Genomic DNA, 21254 nt, shown 5'->3' with positions numbered 1-21254 from the left:
ATATAGTGTATGCATGCAGATATTAATGACCAAGAGCTGGTAGCTGTGAAAGAGCACACACACATAAAGAATGTATTCATTTATTTTCTACAGCTCAACAGAACTTTGGACTAACTGGGGCAAATCCCATAGGTTTGATACAACTTAATATCAATTTTGGGGAGGAAATGATGGATATGAAAAGCTGATTGGTTTGTAATAGCCCTACTTACAGCAGCATAGCACTGAGCTTAAAAACAAAAGAAGAAAGAAAAATCAAGATAGCATGCACTACTCATACACTGATTGCACTACTCATACACTGGTTGCCCTCTGGCAACCACTAACATGCAAACAGATTGCTTGCTTTATCTGATGCATCATTGCTCATTGTTGCTTTATCTGATGCATCTTTTTGCTCATTTTCGATGGCCACTCCATTATACCATGAAGCAAAAACAGTACAAACCCCTCAAAGTAGAAGAAAAGATGGGAGGGAACAAAAGGAGAAAAGTATTTCAAAGAGTGCCTGTTCCTAGCTGTTAATTTTTGTTCTTCATCTTTTGCCTTCCATCCCAAAGTTGTACCGGAAAATTTCTAAGGAGATTTTCTTTTACTCTGGACACTGTCAGCAAAATCATCGCTGTTAGCTGACTTGGAGGAAAAAAGAGAGGATGGGCTACATGATAACGGAAACTAAGAGGTTCCTCTTAACTCTCACGTTACAGTTGGACTTAGGGTCCAATTAAAAAAAAGTGTAGAGATAGTTCAGACACAGGAGGAGAAAAATAAATTGATTGATATTTTTGAGCATTTAAATTCTAAATGCTCTTTGTCCTACAGCCAGTGTTTTTAGAACACCCCTCTTCTACGCTGAGTTCCTTGAAAATTTACCCAATAGCCTACCAACACTTGTAACTTACATCTCAAATTTCCCAACTGCTTGTGCATACTCTAGAACTTCACCATTCTACACATTACAATAAGCTCATTTCATTAGTTACAGATAAAATTATTGGCTCCGCAATCAAGTTACGTTCTGCCCCCCTCCTCAGGAAGAGGAGGCAGTTTTACAAATTCCTACTCTTTCCTGTACCAAAAGACACCATTAAAAGAAGCCACCCCAGCACTGGAAGCCACAGGCAGCATTCTCATTCTCACCGAACAGTTCTGCAACAGAAGCAAAGATTCATCTACCCAAGCCAGAAAACAAAAAGCCCCCAAGCATCCCCATCCACATCTTTAAATCATTTCTATGTAACAGTGTTCAGGTCTGATCTCATCAAATAGAGAATGGCATAAGAATCAGGTTCTTCTTTGTGTACACAGAGAAATGTTTTTTATTGGGTCTGCTTGAGAACAGGCATGCAATGCTCTGGCATCGAGCTCTGTATTAAGCAGCAGACTACAAGAAAGAAAATGGTATTATTTAAGGCTGCTTGCTCCTTTAACGACGCTTTGTTTATTAGAGGCATCCCCCTTGGCAAAGTGAGCAAGAAAACAGGAGAGAGGTGTTCTGAATCTTTCCTATCTTCATTTTGACTCTTCCTTTTGACTTCTGCTTTATTAATAAGCCACACACAAGCAAATTTACAAAACATTAAAAACCCAGCGACTTACAAATCTGCTTCAGACTGACAATTTAAAATGAGATGTTCAACAATGGCATATTTCAGTTCTAAGAGCAGAAAAAGTGACAGTATTTGACCTGTTAATTTTAGTACCTGACTTTGTTTCAGTTTAGATTTTGTAAGCTGGCTTTCAAAATCCACAACAACATTTGGAGAACTGCTTAAAATAAGATGGATCATTATATAGCATAAACGTCACAGTACGTAAGACAATGCATGCGTCTCATTCTTAAAAGCACAGTATTAAAAATCCTCAGCTTTCAAGTTTCTGTATTTCAGTCATCACTATCGCATGACAGCCTTTGAAGCAAAGATCAAATTAACATCCTTCTAGCTCTCAAATATTATTTTTGCGTTCTTTTCCTCTACAGAAGTCTAACTAGATTACAAAATAATGTCTTACCAGATGCTGTTATTTGTCCATTACTTAATTACTGGTCCCAGAGCCATAGAACACACCCTAAACATTTATTCCACAATCCATCTAGAGCAAATGTAGAGTTTGGATGCTGAGATTGGTTGGGTTTAGCACTGGGGGAGCGGGGGAGGTAGGGAGGGGAGGTGTCAACATATTCAAATATCAAAGTCAATTCTAATCATTAAAAATTAACTGGGTATTTTAGTTTAAAGATCCATATACAGCCATCTGCATTAAAACTTTCCCTGCATCACATTTAAAGGCTTTCAGAATTCACAGCCAGAGATTTTTCCCCACACAAGGAATTTCTCCCTTTTGAAGCCTTAACATGCTGCTTGGCAATATCATCCAACCCTGGGGAAGATCACCACAACCCCTTTTTGTCTGGTTGGAAGCCCGATTGTGTTGCACAGGTATCCCATCCACCCGAAAACAAAGAAAGGCTCTGCAAATCCACTGACGTCACTGCAGCTCCAGCGAGCACCGGAATAGCAACTCCAATGTACACTTCATACTACAGTCCTTCAGGAAGCCAGAACCGTACCCTCCTGTTACAGTATAAGATGAACGTGCAGAGAGATGTGCCGGGAATACAAATTTAATATATCCTGTACTAAGTGACATTCTGTTTGTTGCATAGCAACAGGAATCTACTGCAGGAAAACAATATGGAACTTTCTTTTTTTTTTTTTCCCCTTGCCAAGCTACAATTAACCCCAGTCTTCCCAAGAAACAGAACATCCACAGCATAAACACTGCCCTCCTCACCAGTCTAACCAAAGATGCCACGTCCAGCACTCACTGGTTTACATCACATTGATTCCGTACATTTCAATGGTGGTAGGGTATCATGGTGCTGAGAGAAAATCCACTGATACAGTGCATACAGCCAGCAACATTTTAATTCTATAGTAATGCCCAGGAAAAAGTTCTTAGATGCACAAAGTTTCCATTTGGAAGTGTGGAACGCTTTCAACATTTTATACAAGATCTTTGTCATACTATGTGAAAACATTAAAGCTCTCATTCTGGAAGAAAAGCCTATGGCTTTATTTCTAACTGCTTTTGCTTTGTTATGCGTGTTTGTTTGTGGGCTGGTTTTGTTTCCCAAAAAAGAAATTAATTAAAAATAGCATCAACCCAAACTATTTTGAATTTAAGATCTGGTCTGAATTTTGAAGCTAAACTATGTGTGTGGACAAATGACCTGTGTTTCTCTTCGTGAGAGTTTTTGGTAAGATAGTATGAATTGCATAAAATCTCTCCCCCTTCCCCAAAGAACAGGAATATTATGATCACCCAACTGAATGGGAAATGGATACTTTGATACATCATCAGTTATATAAAAATGTGCAATACCAACTGGAGAGAATCCTCTCTCAGGTTTTTACTTCTTTGGGTTTTCGTTTTTAAACCTTCCCAAACAAGACCATGGTAAACTCCCTGAGTTACAACCAAAATATCTAATGCCCGAGCTTTGGGGTCAGTCCACTCCCTACACCCACCCCAACCACACACATGCTTGAAGACAGGGAGCTCCGTTCAGTTCAGTAGGAAAACAAAATACAAGATGTTGAACGCTGACATTGCCACTGTGTAAATCGCCAAATCTGAAAGCATTCCTAAGAGTTACATTAATAGCTCAGTCCTCAGCCGAACATCACTGACAAAACATGTGCAATTTACTTAGAACAAGTTCAGGAACAAAGTTATGAAAGCCTTACTATAAATAAGGCCCAGATAACATAAAGCACACCATGAATGAACAAGCTTACAAACACTTCCCCATTTAAAACAGCTAAGGATTTCTTATGCCATACAGGCAGTTCTCTCCCTCTTTATTCACACTAGTGAGGCACAGAACAGACGAGACAGAAATCAGATACCTGATCGGAGGTGAAGATTGTACATCGACTGTGGGGAATCCTAAACAAGTGAACAGCTTTGTACAGAGGCAGCACACAGAGGTTAAGCGTGTGTACCAGGAACAGTGTCTCCTTTCTATTGCAGGGAAGAGTGCAAGAGGAGAGGTTGCTTGGTTAGCACCCATCTGCCCTAAGAAAAGGATACGCATGAACCGAAGGCAAGATATTCAGAGTATTTAGAACTGGCTTAACTGCACACTCTTCTATCCTGTGATGACTAACCAGGGACTTCAACAGGACAAAAATAAAATCCTACTATCGAGTATTATTAAGCATTAGTCATGTCTAGATGCAACCCTTGCAATGCAATCCACTTTTATCTGCATCTTACGCATTTACTACACTAGTGACCAAGACCACATCCCCACAAAACCACCACAGTTGGGCTCCTCAAACCAGGCACTCCAAGCATTCATTTTTTTCCCCAGTGGTTCCCAATAGTCAGATGTTCCAAAGGAAAATACACCTTCACACAGGAACAGTAACATTTGAGAAGTATTTTCAGTGGTTTACTTTCTGGTATTTCCCTCTGCAAAGCAATCTCCACTTCCTTTATGCAGGCATCACCTTTGCACAGTAATTGGAAAATAAATGGCAATTTAAATAGTATCTTATGGCTGCTCAGGTGATTGCTTTAAAGCACCTAATTCCTTATTCTTTGAAATAACAATTACACCAAATACTGTTACTTCACCGGACACCAAAACTGTGAGCTACATACAAAACTATGAGCTAAAACACACAGAACATTTACCTGTATTCGCAACGTGCCTGCAACAATCCACAGTACTGAATCTCCACATGGTGTCTCCAAAGAATTGAGTAACTTTCCAAGGAACTCAGCACCTGAATGTCTGAAAGCTTGCCCAGCTCCTACTCCCCACCACTGCAGTAGCTGATCTAATAAAAGATATTGCCTCTCCTCATAAAACCTTTGTCATGTTTATATCCTTAGACCAATAGAGCTACAGCAACAGTATTCCTAACCCAGAATGCAACCTCTGTGTTTATTTTACTGCCATCCATTTGTGGCTTTAGCTACTGTTGGGAACAGTGGCAATTACAAGAACATAGAACTGATTCATCAGCAAATAAGAAATGTACAGCAAACAAAGATACACAGGAATACCCTTGGGTTTAAAGTCACCTTTAGAGCATGCCAAACCAAGAAGTCCACAATGTACTGTTCTTCCAACTTCACGAAAAGAATAGTAAAAGGTATTGCCAAAATACACGATGAGGTCCCTGAACCCAGCAGTCCAGAATTCTTCACCTCACAACTTGGTTGTAAGGTTGGATGTGAAGTTCAACAGTAATAGTTTTGAGAGTAATTCGTATATGGTTCAGTTTACTGAGTTGATAACTAAAGGTGACTATAGAGTCATTACACCATACCGGGGAAACTAGAACAATGGTACTATCATAATCCCTGAGATTACAGCACAACATATTTAGGATGCAAAATCTGTTTGATTTACTTTTTTTAAGTATTTGATGCTTTGGTCTTCTGCCTCAATCTCAAGTCAAAATTTTCACCTGAAACCCATTACTGCATTTCCAGTCAGTAGCTAAAACCCCAACAAGACCAGTGAAACGCTACAAAACCTCATTCTCAATTACTCTCCAAAACACATAACACTGAAGAAGCAGCTAAGTACTGGATTCAACTTCTGCTTAAGTTTATTAGCAACAACTTATCACTTGAGTGCTCAAGCCATTCATCTGCTCTTCCTTCTACTCATTAGACATGTCTCCCCTGCTGGCTTTCAGAGATGAACCTATCTCCTCAGCCATCTCTTGGTCGGAAGAGTGTGGGACTGGGGACGCCTTTCACATCTTCACTCACCCCTCAAACAGCAGGCTCTAACCAAGAGAAGCTAGTGGCTACAGTACACAGCAACTCATATACAACAACTCCATACTCAGTTTAGACTAGATGGTTCGTATCTTACTGGAAAGGTAGTCCTGTGTTCCAAATATGTTTGTTTCATATACATACATCCATTGAATGGAGACACAAAGTATCAGCCACTTCCTGCACCATCTTCCTGTTCTACTCACACCGAAGTGATTCCGCTAAACACATCAGTGGACAATATTAAAATACAACTATAGCTTCTTGAGTTCTGACTATATTCAAGATTCTATCAAAGCAGTACTCTGAACCAGAAAAAAAGTACTCCTAAATGTATTTTTTAAATGAAAGTCAGTATTTTTGCTGGAGTAGTACATAACTACAACCAAACTACACCTGATTTAAGTAAAATGTCCATCCAGTGATTAGGCTTATATATATAAATACTGAGCTTCAGCACTGATGATTTTCATAACAGTGCTCTCATCCACTGCTTTGACTGATTATCTCTGCCATAATTAGGTTCATTTGGATTAGATTTCACTGTTTTGGCAGTCTGGTCACACCATCTATTTCAGATAACAGATAACAATGTTTCTTCTTCAGCTGTGAAGTCCATTTAACTTAATCCACAGTAGGTCATTGCAGTCTTCTGAAAATGGGCTTTGTAAATACGATCAAGAACACAGTACAAGTTTTCCAATAAAGCTTTACTGTGTTCAATTTTAAGTATAAAACCAACAAGTTACAAAAAAAAATCTGTTCCATTAACTTAGCCTGAGTACTTTTACAGAAGAGTCAGCACTGTTTAATGGGCTAAGGTTTGCCAAACAATCATATATACTTTCCTCGAATATCAACAAGAGTTTAACACAGGAGAGGAAGTAAAAGGTGCAGACATCACTATGCACTGTTTATAAAAGACTAAAAGCTTTTGAAAGAACGCAAAGAAGGGGAAGGAGATTTTCATAGTACCAGAAAACATACAGAGAAAACAAGTTTTCAAAACATGTAGCAGTGTACATGGTTCATAATAACGCACTACTGACATGAACATCTACAGTAACTAAACTCCTGCTAGTCTAGGCTTGGAAGCTTGGTACCCAAAAAAGTTCTAATAGAAGCTATTTCAAGAGCTAGTGATTTTAAGCAGCAACGCTACCAGGTTCAAGGCCCAGATTTACTCAGAGCATATGCTTAAGTCAGACTTGCAAAGCCAACCAGAAAGCTGAATGGAACCTAAAAATACCAACCGCCTCTTTCCACCAATGCCAGTAAAAATACCACTAATACAGCGGTATTGAAAGTTCGGTTGAAAATACATTAATTACAACCGAATCCTAATCATCTTCCCATTTAGTATTTGCACTTGCAAACCCACACAATAAGGAAAATATGTAACTGCAATGGGAGTCTCCACAAAACATTCAATTCTAGCAGATATGACCACATATGAAGACGTATACTGATATATACAACTGAAATATAAAAGCATTTACCAGTAGCCAGATAAGACCACAATAAAACATTCCCTTAACTACATACCCTTCAAAGTGTTTCAGTTAAATATCTGGTACTACTGTATGGTAACCTGCAATAAAGTGACAGAAGTCAGTGGCTAAAAAAAACATTAAATAATGAACTATATTTAAGGAAATTGCTTTAAGGAGAATGACACATACATAGGAATTGATTTCTTCTGCTAAGAAAATTAAAATATTTCTCAATTGCTATAAAAATGCAGCTAAAACATAAGAGAGGCTTTACCTATACCAATGGTTTCTATTGTTCTTTTACTGTCCTGCTAATTTCCAGGGTTTAAAATGTTTTCTCTTTTAAACTAAGCAGCTAGTAGAACACACAACCATCTCACCTTCTTTATAGAGTATGCAATAAGTACAGATTACTTTGTAACCTGACTCGGGAAACAAAAAGGAGTTTGAAATTTGTGAAGAATAACGAACGAATGAGAGACCATTTGAAGCAAAATCCTTCCAAACTTGTCTGTGGTGCAAACCAGGAGTTTAGACAGTTATTTCTGGGCAGCACACCAGTCCAGCAAAGTAGTGTTTCTGTATCACCCTCTGCAGTACAGTCAGTTTCCACTTCCATCCCCCAGACTTCAGTGGGTGTCAGCACCTTTCTTTACCATAATTTAAAAAAAAAAAAACACAAACCAAAAAGCAAAAAAAACCCCAAAAAACTAGAAGAAAAAACCCACAAGACCAACCTATACACTTAGCAAAGCAGCATACTGGTTTTGCACTAAACTGAAAGAGTTTATATTGTTATTCCTTTACATAAGCCAGCTTCACCTGGAGAATTTTCAGTATGTGAAACTAGAAGAATCATAGAATGGTTTGGGTTGGAAAAGGCCTTAAGATCATCAAGTTCCAACCCCCTGCCGTTGGAGGGGACGCCTCACACTAGACCATGTCATCCAAGGCTCGTCCAACCTGGCCTTGAACACTGCCAAGGATGGAGCATTCACCACTTCTTTGGGAAAACAGTGCCAGTGCCTCACCACCCTCACAGTAAACATTGTTTTTTGCCTGAATGCTGTCTGTGTTTTAATGAGCCCTGACTAAAGATTACTCAAGAGAGCAAGAGAATCTTACTTCAACTTCTTACACTAACATGAACATTGATTCCCAAAACATGCTTATTACCAGCAGTTCAACTGGAAAGACTAATCCAAAGCAGACTGACACCACACCGTCACTATCATTTGAGTAGTAAGACCAGACAAATACCACATCATCTCCCAAAGAGCAGTTCCATAAGCTGTCCCTAAGTGTCTACAGAACTATAACATTAAGAGCAGCACATGCATAACACTGTCAAAAGGTGGTAAGCATGATTTTTGCATTCTGTTTTGGAATTTTTTAAACATTAGTTGTGAAACAGCTCCAGTGAAGGAGACTTGTAATAAGGGATAGTAGGGGAGAGGCATATCAATTATTAGAACAATTAATTAGGAATATCCGAAATAAAACTCAACCTTTTTCTCTAAAAACCGTACTGGTACAGAACATTTTAATGTAAGGCAAAACTACTTCAGACTCAGTTACTTAGACATACATTTCTATTTCTCAAATTAAAAAATTTGAAAGTTAAAATAAGATACTGCAGGCCTTCTAAACGAGGAAAAAGACTCTCTCTGTTACTCAAAAACAACAAAAGGTATACACAAACCTTATTCTTTTCCAGGTTTGCAGAACACATGGGAAGTTAGGGCAGGGAGGGACAGTAAGGACATAACACTGGCTCTTCATCTGGCAGGTTTAAACACTGACAGATACAGAAGTGCCTTTGCTCCTCTATTAATGCCAAGAGAGATGCCAACAGCCCAAGAACACAAGGTAGTTTTATACAACCCAAGGACTGGTGGGAAAGGCAGGCATGGAGTGGGGGACTGAGGTAGGTACCATGCAAAAGTACTTAAATATATTGAAGCTGCTCAACAAGGCTCATGTGACTTCTGTCTCTGCTACATTTACTTTTAGCTACTCCTAAAAGTCAACTTTTTTTTTTACTCATATATATAGAAAGCATGTATCTTCTGCTTTCCCTCAACACTACAGCACTCTTAAAACCTAAACATGTCTGGATGTTTAGAGAGCTGGCACATGTATTTCTACACTGCTGAGTGGAAGCAGGCATGGACTGTCAAGAGCCGTTCTAGATGAAAGGTCAAAGTAAAGAAGGGAATAATATCTGTTTCACAAAATAAATTTGCTTTTGAGTAATGAAAGCAAATGACTCTGCCCACCGATTCAATAATCTATAATAGTTCTGCATGAAACGCACCGGCATGGCAAGAAGCAGTCCTCAGTAGGAATTATTTCCAATCACATGCCTAAGACAGTGCTGAGATATGTCACTCGGGGTGTAAGTGTTCTAGCAAAGCATCTACTGAAACAGGTGCTGGAAGAATAATTCCTCTCCTTTTTATGGAAGCGTGGAAAAAAGGCTTTTACGCTGCAGCAGTCTGAAGTAGGACGTTACTTCACCCGGGCTTGTTTTCTGACCTCCAACAACAAACACCACGAAGCCCTGAATCAGAGACAAGAAAAAAGCCACCACATCCCCTTCCAGAGAGCATTCCTGAATTATACACACTCCCAGACTGTTTCTAATTTTTAGAGACTGACAACAGAATTGCTAAGATGGTCATAAATAGCTGTTTCTAAACCAACTCTCTTCTGATTCCTGCACCCTCCATTCACAGAGTCATCTTTTAAATTATACTTTTACTATCAAAATAATTCACTAAACTATCCAGAGACCTGGAGGGCAAAACAGTTGTCAGGTTCCATATCAGGTGGGCAGAAACAACCCCACCATAAATTACTTATAATTGTCACAAATAAAGTGGTAGCTAAAGGCTGCACTTCTATCAGACAGATGACTCAGTCCATCTGTTAGTTTACTTAAGAACAAGTAACCTGAATTCTTGTATCCACCTGAAAAAAAAAAAAAAAACAACCCTGCCTACACCACCTATTTTACTCTTGAGACATGAGCAATTTTAGGAACTGTATTGGTTGCAGTTATGCATCTCCAGTCTAATTTAACTGCCTGCTTACATTTCAACATTATGTCAAATATTTCTCACCTAAATTAAGCTTTCTCCTTCAAATACAGCATTGAAACCAAAGGAAAGGCACAATTCCAACGCATAACCCTACATATTGCTGTACACAATAACTTAATGCCACCGCTGAAATTAATGGCTTTGCTACTCTGGTATTTTACCACCTTAAATAATTGCAGTTATTGCAGTAGGCTGAACTATACTGTTGCCACTAAATAACACAACACTCTTGTATACCCACTTTTCTGGAAACCCTGGGAACTGTGTGTGGGTTCCTTTAAGAATTCCTAGCCCTAATAAACATACATGTTTTGTTACTTCTGCCATGCGCTTTCACTCCTGAATTAAAGACATAAAAGCTCAGTGAGTATGGTATCAGATTTCTTAGCATAATGTTTAAAATGTAATGAAGGTTCACTAACCCAGGCACAAAATACACTGACTTTTAGATGATAACATGCTTTACCTTCTGAAACAACATACTGGAGCAGAAAAGCTGGTGAATGTAAGCAAGCAGTAATTTTAATATGGTTTAGAGGCCACATATTTAGCTATTTTTTTAATATGAAAACACAAGTGAGGGTATGACATTGTTTTCTAAGAAGGCAGAATCTATAGTAATTTATCTAAACACAGAATGAACATTCACACCTATGACACACATACTTGCCTGTTGCAAACACAAATGAATATACCAGGCTGTGGAAAGACTAGAATTTGAAATCCTTAAAAACACTGTTTCTTTCCCAGTTCCTGCAACTTGGGTAATGAAATCAGCCTAAGCAGTCTGCGTTCTGACTAGCACACTAATGAAAAACAATTCTTTCCCACACAAAGACATAGATGTAGTAATCCCAAGAGAAGGCTGTACAGCTTGATTAAAAAAAAAGAAGTCAGTATCTTGGAAGGCTCATTTATTTTTATTGGAGTTAGCATATAAAATGAGCTGGATACCAAAAAATTAACAATTAAAGATAATTCAGTTAATCTTCACTGTAGAACCTCAGCTCTAGCAGTAGTTCTGCTCATCAGCTTCCGTGATACTGATTTCAACATATGCTTCAATACAAGTCTGTTCACACATGTTGTGATGGGAAGTTATGCTACTACTAGAACTAGGGCACCAAATTGTGCTGTTACCTTCTCCCCCACCACCATATCCCAGCCAGCTAGTAAATGGAAACCTCACTGAATATGCCTACTCCTATGATGAAATAAGTGCATTCAGGAAGCTACATCAAGAGCAGTTCTGACTTACTCAGCTAACCAAAATACAATAGGAGCAACAGGTGTTCACAGGAATCAACCCTGTACCGAAAGCCAGGGAGAGATACACACACAAGCCCTATTCAAGCTGGCACTTGAACCAAGTAACTTCATACTCAGGCTAGACCATTGGAGATTTAATATTCAAAGTTGATCAGCAACCTAAAACCCCTAACAGATGCTACTCAAATAGCATATAATTTTAATTTGAATACAAAACAGGGTTCTGCAAGAATTCTGCTGATGTTTGTGTTTTACTGAATCACTGATTATCTTACAAGAAGATGATGCTCTTTACAATGATGTTTAATTTTACCTGACATAAGCAAAACCAGTTTGCCCTTTGGTAACTGACCCAGACAAGATGCAAGATGTTAGCACAAAATCACCAGAATTAGTTCAGGATTGTGATGGCTAAACAATAACAGGTTCTCACATATGTATGTGTCAAAGGAAGGGAGAGAAATTTAGGGGTTGTTGGGGTTTTTTTTCCTGCAGCCCATCTATTTCTTTTTGCATTCGCTGAAGCACCAACTGCATACCTACCTGCAGAGCAGCAAACTGCAGAATGCAGTTTATACATTCCAGGAGACCATCAATAGTGTGTCAAAAGTATGGTTTTCATATTAACTGCTAAGATTTACCACCACTGGCAAATAGAGGAGCTATATATATGAAACACAGGCCACTTGTCCCAGCCACCTTGCCAATCGTCCCCCATCACAACTTGCCTTGACCAGCAAATGTATATTAAAAGATATTCCCCGAACAACATACAGCATGAAGCTATTGTTTAAACATGTTTCAGAGCCATACCGTCAATCGTAGTCTAAACAAGCCCAAAGACAGAGCGTGCAGTGAAAGCTTGCCATTGTCCTGGAGTCGGACCAACTAAACAAAACGGAGTCAATTTAATAGTGCCTCCACAGAGGGAAAATACTTCTTTAACCACATCATTTTCTTAGCCTGTGTAGTTTAACTGGTACAGTTTGCTGTTTTATTCGAAAGGCTTGGAGCTTCCAAATGCTTCAAGCATTCTCCAAGTCCGGTTTCTTTGAGATACCCGATGACCACTTGGAGCGACCATCCAACCTGCAAGTACATTTTCCTCTTCACACTCTGCACTCATGAGTGTCATAGCGCATTCATTTGCCTATATTTACTAATTGCTTCGAGTCAACTATTCCAACATCTAAATAAGCAACCTAAGGGTAGGTTCAACCTAGACACTTTCCTGTTATGCTGGTTAAGAGGAATATTTGTGCTCTCTCCAAGCTGGCAGAAGTCCTAGCACACATACAGTTACATCAGTGAAAGAGCAGTCTTGCTGGTATAGCTTACTTCCCTCAGCATCACCCGCGCAAGAAAAGTACTTTTTGTCAATAAAAAAAGGCAGATTTATAGGGGGCTTCTCAAAACATTTATGCCAACTCTTGCTGCATTAACAGCACTCATTGTGTTAAAGACTGTCAAGATAATAAAAACAACCCACCTCTGCTTAAAAGATCTGAACTGTGAGTTTTCCAAGTTGTAACTTTTTATTCACAGGGTATCTGACTTCTACATGAGCAGCATGAGTAAGTGAAAATAAATTATCACAAGACAAAACAAAGCTTAAAATAATGCAGGACATAAATACCTACAGTTAACAAAGGAAACTAGAGGGAAATACAGGAATGCAGTTCTAAACAAAACAGCAGGGAGGCTGTCCCTATGCCTCCTGCTGCAATGCTACCCTTTCCACTGATAAAGCACACACACCGGGCAGGGGAACTCTTAAACAAAAAATGTAATTAGGATGTTACTGCAATTTACAGAGAATTCTCATGGCTCATCATTTTTATGCAGCGGAAGAATTTGATGATTTTCACCGTGCAAATCTTGCCCACCTATACTCCAAAGGACCTCACGACTTACAGTCATCTTTAAGACAAAGAAGGTTTAAATCCAACTGCAAGGCAGACAGTATCTTGGGGGGGGGGGGGGGGGGAGAGTAACTCGGTTCTCCAGTTGTCTGACTGAGGGACAGGCCTACAGGGAAGCACAACGTCCCTCAACAGACCGGCCAGCGCTCGGGCTACCGAGCCGCATTTCTCACCGGGTCCTGCACCAAGCCAGAAAGAAGATTACAGAAACAGAACAGGCACTAAAAAGAGCTGGGAGGGGAGGGGAAGAACGGGCCGGAGGCGCAAAAAATCGCCTTCAAATGAATGAGCCGGCGGGGAGCGGGAGTCCCCGGCGGGAAGGCGGGCAGGGAGGCACCCACCTCCCTGCTCCTGCTGCTCCCCGGCCCCCAGCCGCGTCCACCTCAGTGTTTACATCCGAAACCTCCAAACGCGACACTTTCCCGGCTGCCGAGAGGGAGATCCCCCCCCACCCCCCGGACGCCTCTTTTATTGATTACACAGGGAAAAGCCCCGCCGCCGCCGCTGCTGCAATGCAACACGCACCCGTTAAGGCGGAGGGGAAGGGGAAAACAACCACCACCGACAGAGAAAGAAAGAACCCAGGCGGCGGGGGCTCTGCGCGAACCAGCCCGGGGGGGACCCCCCGGAGCGGGGCCGCCCCCCGCACCCCCTCCGGCCCGGGCCCCGCTGCCGCCCCCCGAGTGCAACTTCGCCGCCGTCGCCGCCGCCGCGGGGGACGGGGACGGCGGGGCCGCCCTTCCCCCACCCGCCGCTAACAATGGGCCCCTCCCCCACCGCGGGGCTCCCCTCAGCTCTGCCCCCTCCCCTCCGCCGGACGGGCCCCCCCTCAGCACGCCCCGGTTCGGGGCTGCGGGCCGGTAGAGGCGGGGGGCACGGAGCACACACATACAGACACATACACACACACCCCCCCTAGGCTCCCCGCCGGCACGCCCGCTCCGGGGCCGGCCCCTCACCTCATGGTGCTGCCCGGGGTCGGGGAGGCGCTCCCGCTCCCTCGGTCGCTCACGCTCTGTCCCCGGCTCGGCTCCTCGGGCGCTCCGCAGGGGCCGGAGCGTCAACCGGTCAGCGAGACCCGCAGCAGCCGGCACCTCCCCGCCCGTCTCCACCGCTCCCTCCGCCGCCGGGCCGGGCCACACCACCGCGGGGAGCCGGGGGGTGGGAGGGGACGAGAGAGGTGGGGGAAAGGGGCGGGGAGGAGCGAACCAACGCGCGGGAAGGGCGGGGGGGAGAAGGGAGGAAGAAGAAGGAGGAGGAGGAGAAAGGGCGGGCGGGGGGAGCGCGGGGCAGGCCGGAGGCACCGGCGGGGCTGAGGGAGGGAGGGAGGGAGGGAGGGAGGGAGCGGCGGCGGCGGCGGGCAGGGGGCGCGGCGGCGCGCAAAGGGGCATGCTACGGGTGGGAGGAAGGGGCGGGTCGCGGAGGCCTCGCCCATCGCCGCGCTGCCGACCTCCTGCCAGCCGGGGAGGTGAATGGGGCTCGGCGGCCCCGGGCAGAGTGGCGGACGAGCTGTCTTCAGGTGAGGCGGTGGCTCCCCGAGAGGCGCTGCTCAGCCCGGCCTCCGGAGCAGCTCCCCCCGTCCCGTGCCATCGTCCTGCGGGCTGGGGGACAGGCGGGACACGGCTCGGCTCCGCGGCGAGGACGTGCTGCCGGCCGGGAAGAGCGGATCCGGGCCCACCTCGGATGGGCCCCTCCGGGCGGCCGTGCCGTGACCTGGAGCGGCGGGGCGGGCTGCGCTCCCGGAGAGCAACGACCCGGAGCTCGGCCTCCCCGGGGGCTTCGGGCTCGCTGAGGCCGGTTGTGAACAATCCGTCAGCAGACCTTTCCCCTCCGTTCTCCCTCCCGCACCGGGGTCCTCCCGGGCAACCGGCGCTAGGTACAGAGGTAGCAGCGGGGTCTGTGCATAGGAAAGCACTGCATAACGCCTCAGAGGGGGCGGGCAGGTAAACAGCTCCCGGAGCGTGCGGCCCTTCCCATCGCCTCTCTGAGCCCTCGGAAGCCTGTGGCCTAAGGAGGGCATGTTTTCAGGAATACGGGAATGTTACTTCAGCTTTGCACCTTCCCAGAGCCCCTGTGTCTGTGCTACATACAGATTTACACTTTGCTGTCAGTATTCCCAGTGAAACCGGCACATGGTACATGTAACTTCAACCCGGCTCGTGTTCAGCTCGTTTCTGTCACAAGCGGAATACCCATCCTCTTTCGTCTCCGTTAACACAAGTGATGAGCGACTATCTCTGCAATTTTGCATTTTGGTGCTTCTGCATCACTGGTTTCGTTTTTCCCTAACAAACATCAGTGTTTCCTAGCATTTAGTTATTAAAAATGTATTGTACATGAGCAATAAATGTATATATGTATCTTTTTTATAGATTTCTAGACTTTATATAAAAAGGTGAAAAAATTTAGAAAGACATATATCTTCTTTGTATATTTCTGATCTAGGTTTCACACATTTAGGGGGGTTTACCATGAATCTCAGTTAAAAGCTCTTCCTTGTATGGTATCAGGGGCAGGGTCGTCCGCTGTCAATTAATGGTGTCAGTAACACAGTAAGAAGGGAGCTAGTCAATGAAAAAATGGCCAATTGTCAGAAAACACTGATTCAGGAGAAAGGACAGGCTCTGAAGCTGATGAATAAGGTTAGTAAGAAAACAAACATGTTTTTACTGGCATGGGGATGATGTCAATGAAAATGTTGCAGCAGAGGTGAATCACAAAATGCAGATGAGTAATCAGAAGAAAAGCAGCATTGTAGCCTTAAAAATTGAGCACTCACCTTTGACAACAATGTAAACGCAGCCTGACAAAGGGGAGAAAATGGAATCTGGTAAATAAATTTACCTTCATTGCTTCCAGCAAATACTGAGGACTCCAGTGACTGACAGTGGACCTCAGTTCTTAAGGAGTCCTGAATTTTCCAGGACCTGATCTCCGTATCACCAGAACATCCTCCAAATCAAAGGCTGGAAAAGGAGGCCATTCTGACAGTGAAAAGTAGCTTGAAGGCAGCCAAATATAAATTTTAAGATCTATACCAAACTCTTATATCTATGTGTCTATATAGGTCTGTCTAAGATAGATGGCTAGTGAGCTTCAGCAGATACATCAGTAGAAGGAATGGCAGAGACCATCAGAAGAAGGATTTTGTTCTAATATCCTGGTTGTTTTGTACCATGAAAAAGTCAGGGTCGGAATGCGGCTGTTCTGGTAAAACTGTTTGGTCATATTAGTCAAATCTAAAAGAGGTTTGACAGGTATATAAACCCCACTGAAAGTATGTCTGGGCTGCAAGCCTGCCTGAGAGGGAATGAAAATAGCCAGAAGCTGTTACTCTCACAAAATAACTATTATCGCTATTTGTGTTATATTACTTGGTGTTCTTCGCCAAATCAGATACGGTCATAGCTGGATTTCTCAAGACGCGCTCTGTGGTACAATAGAACTTGTCAAAATGCCAGGAGAATCATTTTGCATGCTGGCATCACAGATGTCACCGAGTGCAAAGTCATTCTGGACGCTAGCTTAGTCAAAAATCCCATTGAATTAATCTGTAACAAAATACTAAATCTGCAGTAACTCATATTAGCAGTTACATGAGAAGGAGGGGAGCCAAAACGATGTAGGGCAGACAATCAATTATAAATGTTCAGTGCCTCTTTCTTTCCAGGTCAATTTAGCAATGTTATTGTCAAGAAATTAAAGTATTCTAGCAGAAGAATGAGTTAGTGTCATGTACATGTTTATGATACTGAATTATGCATTGAGAAATCTGTAATCTCCTGTTGCGGGCCTGCGGGTTCTTAAACTGGAATCATTTGATGTGTCCAAGTCACTTGGTGCGATTCTGCTGTTATCTTCCTTGCTGACAGGATCCTCCAGCGGCACAGCATGGGTGTTAATGCCCTCTGCATCACCTCCCACTGCTCCCCCTTCTTCTGGCAATGACAAAACTAATGTGGCAGAAAGCCTTCGTAGCTGGTGGTGTCACACTAATAACCTGAGGTCCCTGACAACTTATGGGGCAGAGCCACATAGCAAGTCTTCTAATCTGTGTTTGTGCCTTCCTTCCTCCGGATCCAAGCAGCTCAGAATACCCCAAAGCCCCTTTGCATCCATCCCTCTTCCATTTTCTGCTGCTCAGCTCCAACCAGCGACTGGAATTCAGATGTTTCAAAAGGCTAAGCCAGCTCAGGTTGAGCAGTATGGTGTGCCTCCTCTCCAAACAACCCAACTATGAAGGCCTTCTGAATGCTACAGGAATGTCTCACCCAGGCATAAACCAAAAGAGAATGTGTTTCTGTTTAGTATCAGTCAGATACGAGAGGCTTGGCAGGCTGCTCCTTGAGCAAACCCATCCCAGTCTGTCGCATCTTGTCAGCATGGATCACCCTTAATGCAGGGTCATGAGGAGGATGTATGACTAATGTTCTGGAGACATTTGGGAAATCCAAAAGCTTCAAAGAGCAGAGTAATCCTTCCTCTTGCAGTGAGGTTCCCCCCATCTTCTCTGAAACACTCTCCTGCTTTGCAGTCTTTGTTTCTTTGGAAAGTTTGTATTCAAAAGGAAGAAGTAGCTGAGATCTTCGTATGTCTTACTACAGTCAGTGTCCTAGGACAACAGCACTTACACAAGATCATTTTGATCTTCTATGATGATCTGTAAATAGCACAACACAGGATACACAGTCAGAGAGGTTTCTGGAGTGGGGGGAAGTGGGTTTTTCTGATGGTTTTGGTTTTTTGAAGGGCGTTGTGTCTGGAATTTGGGTTTCAAATATGTAGGGAAAGACTTTTTTATTTCACTTGTTTGGATTATTTTCCATAACACTAGTATACTAAGGAAATGCAATTTACTATATAGCATAAGTGAGAGAATTGAAACCACAAAGCATGAGCTTTCCCTCTGGTAATAGTGAATGGCTTTCCAAAAATGGTGAAATAAAAGAACATGGCTCTGACAGTATGCTTCTGTTAGCATCGAAGATTATCAAAACAGAAGTGAATTAAATAATTTGTTATTCTCATCAGTGACTATGTTAATCTAATGTATAAATACATCTTTTGCTCTGGATCAGACACTGACCTGATGCCTGAATGAATTCTGTGAGGTCATGGTTAGCTGAACAAGATGAGGCTGAGACTACTATATAGATAGTTAAAATATACTGGCTACTATAATTCTTCCTGGCCTTTTCTTTCTTTCCCTCACCCCCAAATCATTTCTAATTTCAGGTTGCCATGAGTCAGCTGCCTGCTGAAGTGTTGCACAGCAGACCATTAAAGGAGATGCTTTCAACCAAACTCTTTAAAACTCTTTAGCTTTATTTTATTGATGAAGTTCTGCAGTATTTCTCAGCCGTCTTCTGGGGGACAGGGAGTAAATAATCTCTAAAGTTCTTTAAGAATGCTAAAATAAACTATTATTAGCATGACTCAGCAGATAAGGACAACAGTGGCCAACAAGCTCTTTTCTTAACAGAATAAAATTTGTCTTTTGTTGTAAAAACACAAAACAACATCACCAGAAAAGGAAGCAAGTCTTTTGCTATCAAACACAGACCTCTGACTCCTGAATGTGAAGCTGTGTCTTCCTACCAGCATATCCTGCTCCTTACTGTACAAGTAAACAAACGATAGATGTTCCATCAAGCACCTTCAAAGCAGAATAGAAACAACAGCTGAAGCTTTCCACTGTGTGTCTTCCCACCAAGGTTCCTACTTGTGCTGTCAAAAAGCATCAGCAAATCTAAACACAAGCTTCTGTAGATGTGACTCTGGAGTATGGTGTGTGCCTTTCAGTCTGTTCCCAGGATACTCAAAGATTTAAGTGAAAATTCCTCGAATAAAAAGGGGTTGTTTTATCCCCCCCCGCCTAGATTTATCATTTAAAAGAATTTGTATTTTGCTGCAGGCTATTCAGTGAAGGCTGAAGTCTTTGTGTAACTACTGTCTATCAGGTCTAAAACAATGCGTTGTGTACTAAGTGTAAAAATGCTTTTCTGATACTCTGATAAATTGTGATTGTTGTTTTCACCCTTGTGTTTCACTCACCTCCACTCGGTTGCTGACTTTTGTGGTTTCTGAGAGGACATGTTGATTTAGGACCACTGCGATAGACCAACCTCATCTCTTATTTTCCATCTAATTTTACACTCTTATCCCCTAATGGTCTTACTTGCCACCACTCTGCATTCTTCTTATGCATTACCAATACATTTATTTATTGTGTTCTTTGCTCTCCATTGCTAATGTCTTAGAACAGATTGTACTCTGCTACTTTATCTTATGCTGGAGGAAGGTCCAGGCACAAAGCTGGCTCAGGATTTGGTTAAGACTGTTTTGAGCCATCTTTTCTTACAACTGCAGATGACTTATGTTTTGAGTTCTTTAACTACAGCCAAGGATTTGGGCCATTATTAATTGGTCATTATTAATAACTGTTAAGTGCCTACAGCGCACTTGTAGCATAAAAAAAGGGCAGATTTCTTGCTCTTTAAGGGGGTGTCTACACTGCAGTCTCCCATATCTGAGCTAGCTTTAACACACTTACCTCAGTTAGCTGGTATTAGCTATCAGGTACATTCTAGCTGAAGCTGCCCTGAGCTCTGCAAGCAGCTGCTCATCTCACTCCTTGGCCCCAGCACCAGCAGAGATTTGACTTTAAATGAGCATGTTCTCTGCACCGTACCCCTTCATCCCGTCCAAGTATAGGTAGAGAGACGCCAAAGGAGGTGGTGTAGTCTTTCAGTTGGAAGCCTGTACCAAATGTCACCAATTTAAAGCTACCTTGCGCTTCGTAATTTGTCTTTAATGGACAAAAAAACTCCCACAGACAAACAACAAACAATTGCAAAGCATCTTGTGACACCCTGAGAATATTCTACTCTGACTCCATTGCAAATATATTCTGTCTTTTGACTGTCTTTCTCCTTCCTCTTCCCTTCTATTTTAGATGACTGACAACACACTTACTATTGCTGGTTAGTTTCCATTCACTGCAAAGTTGGAATAACTTATGATGGAAGTACTGTCCCAGTTATAGATGAATGACAGCACTTTTACTATAGCTGGTTAGTTTCCACTGACTGCAAAGTTGGAATAACTTGCAGTAAAAATAATGTCCCGATTATAGATGAATGACAACACTTTTGCTATTGTGAGTGAGCACCTGTGGACTGCAAAGCTGGAAGTAACTTACGATACAAATACTGTTCCAATAAAGGTAGAAGCTTAGTAAGATGATGCTAACCTCTTTAGTCCTTTCCAGCACTGCAGATTTTGCTTTCTGGCAATAGCTATAGCCAATTCCATAATTTGGATTTCAAATTTAGTAAGCGATAAATCATGCATGAGACCCAAAATATACAAAGCAGCACTTGCAAAAATATTCTTCCTTCAGTATTTTTGAGAGAACATCACAAAAATGTTTGCCAAATGAATTAACTTTTCTATAAAAAGATGCGAAGAAACGAGCTCTTAAGAAATTACAACACTAACACATGCCATTATTATTACTATAACTAGTTAGCAACAGTCTCAAAATGAAGATATACTCTATGAGAAGGAATTCCTTGCCATTGGCCCCAAGTCACACTACCAAGACTAGGGATCTGTATCTCAACAGTAATCACTCTGCTCAGTATTTATTCTCCACT

General features: G+C 42.4%; 1 protein-coding gene across 1 annotated transcript in view; it reads right to left on the bottom strand.

Moving 5' to 3' along the window:
* Positions 1 to 14688, bottom strand: part of ENAH (ENAH actin regulator) — a 91914-nt gene extending 77226 nt beyond the window's left edge. Inside the window, exon 1 of the mRNA XM_080616054.1 lies at positions 14556 to 14688. Coding sequence (XP_080472180.1) covers positions 14556 to 14560 — 5 coding nt within the window. The 5' untranslated portion in view covers positions 14561 to 14688. The remainder of the gene's footprint in view (positions 1 to 14555) is intronic.
* Positions 14689 to 21254: the final 6566 nt, after the last annotated feature.

Source organism: Psittacula echo (genome assembly GCF_963264785.1).
Source record: "Psittacula echo genome assembly, chromosome: 4".
In the NCBI taxonomy this organism is placed as follows: domain Eukaryota; kingdom Metazoa; phylum Chordata; class Aves; order Psittaciformes; family Psittacidae; genus Psittacula; species Psittacula echo.
This window is presented reverse-complemented; position numbering and strand designations above follow the sequence as displayed.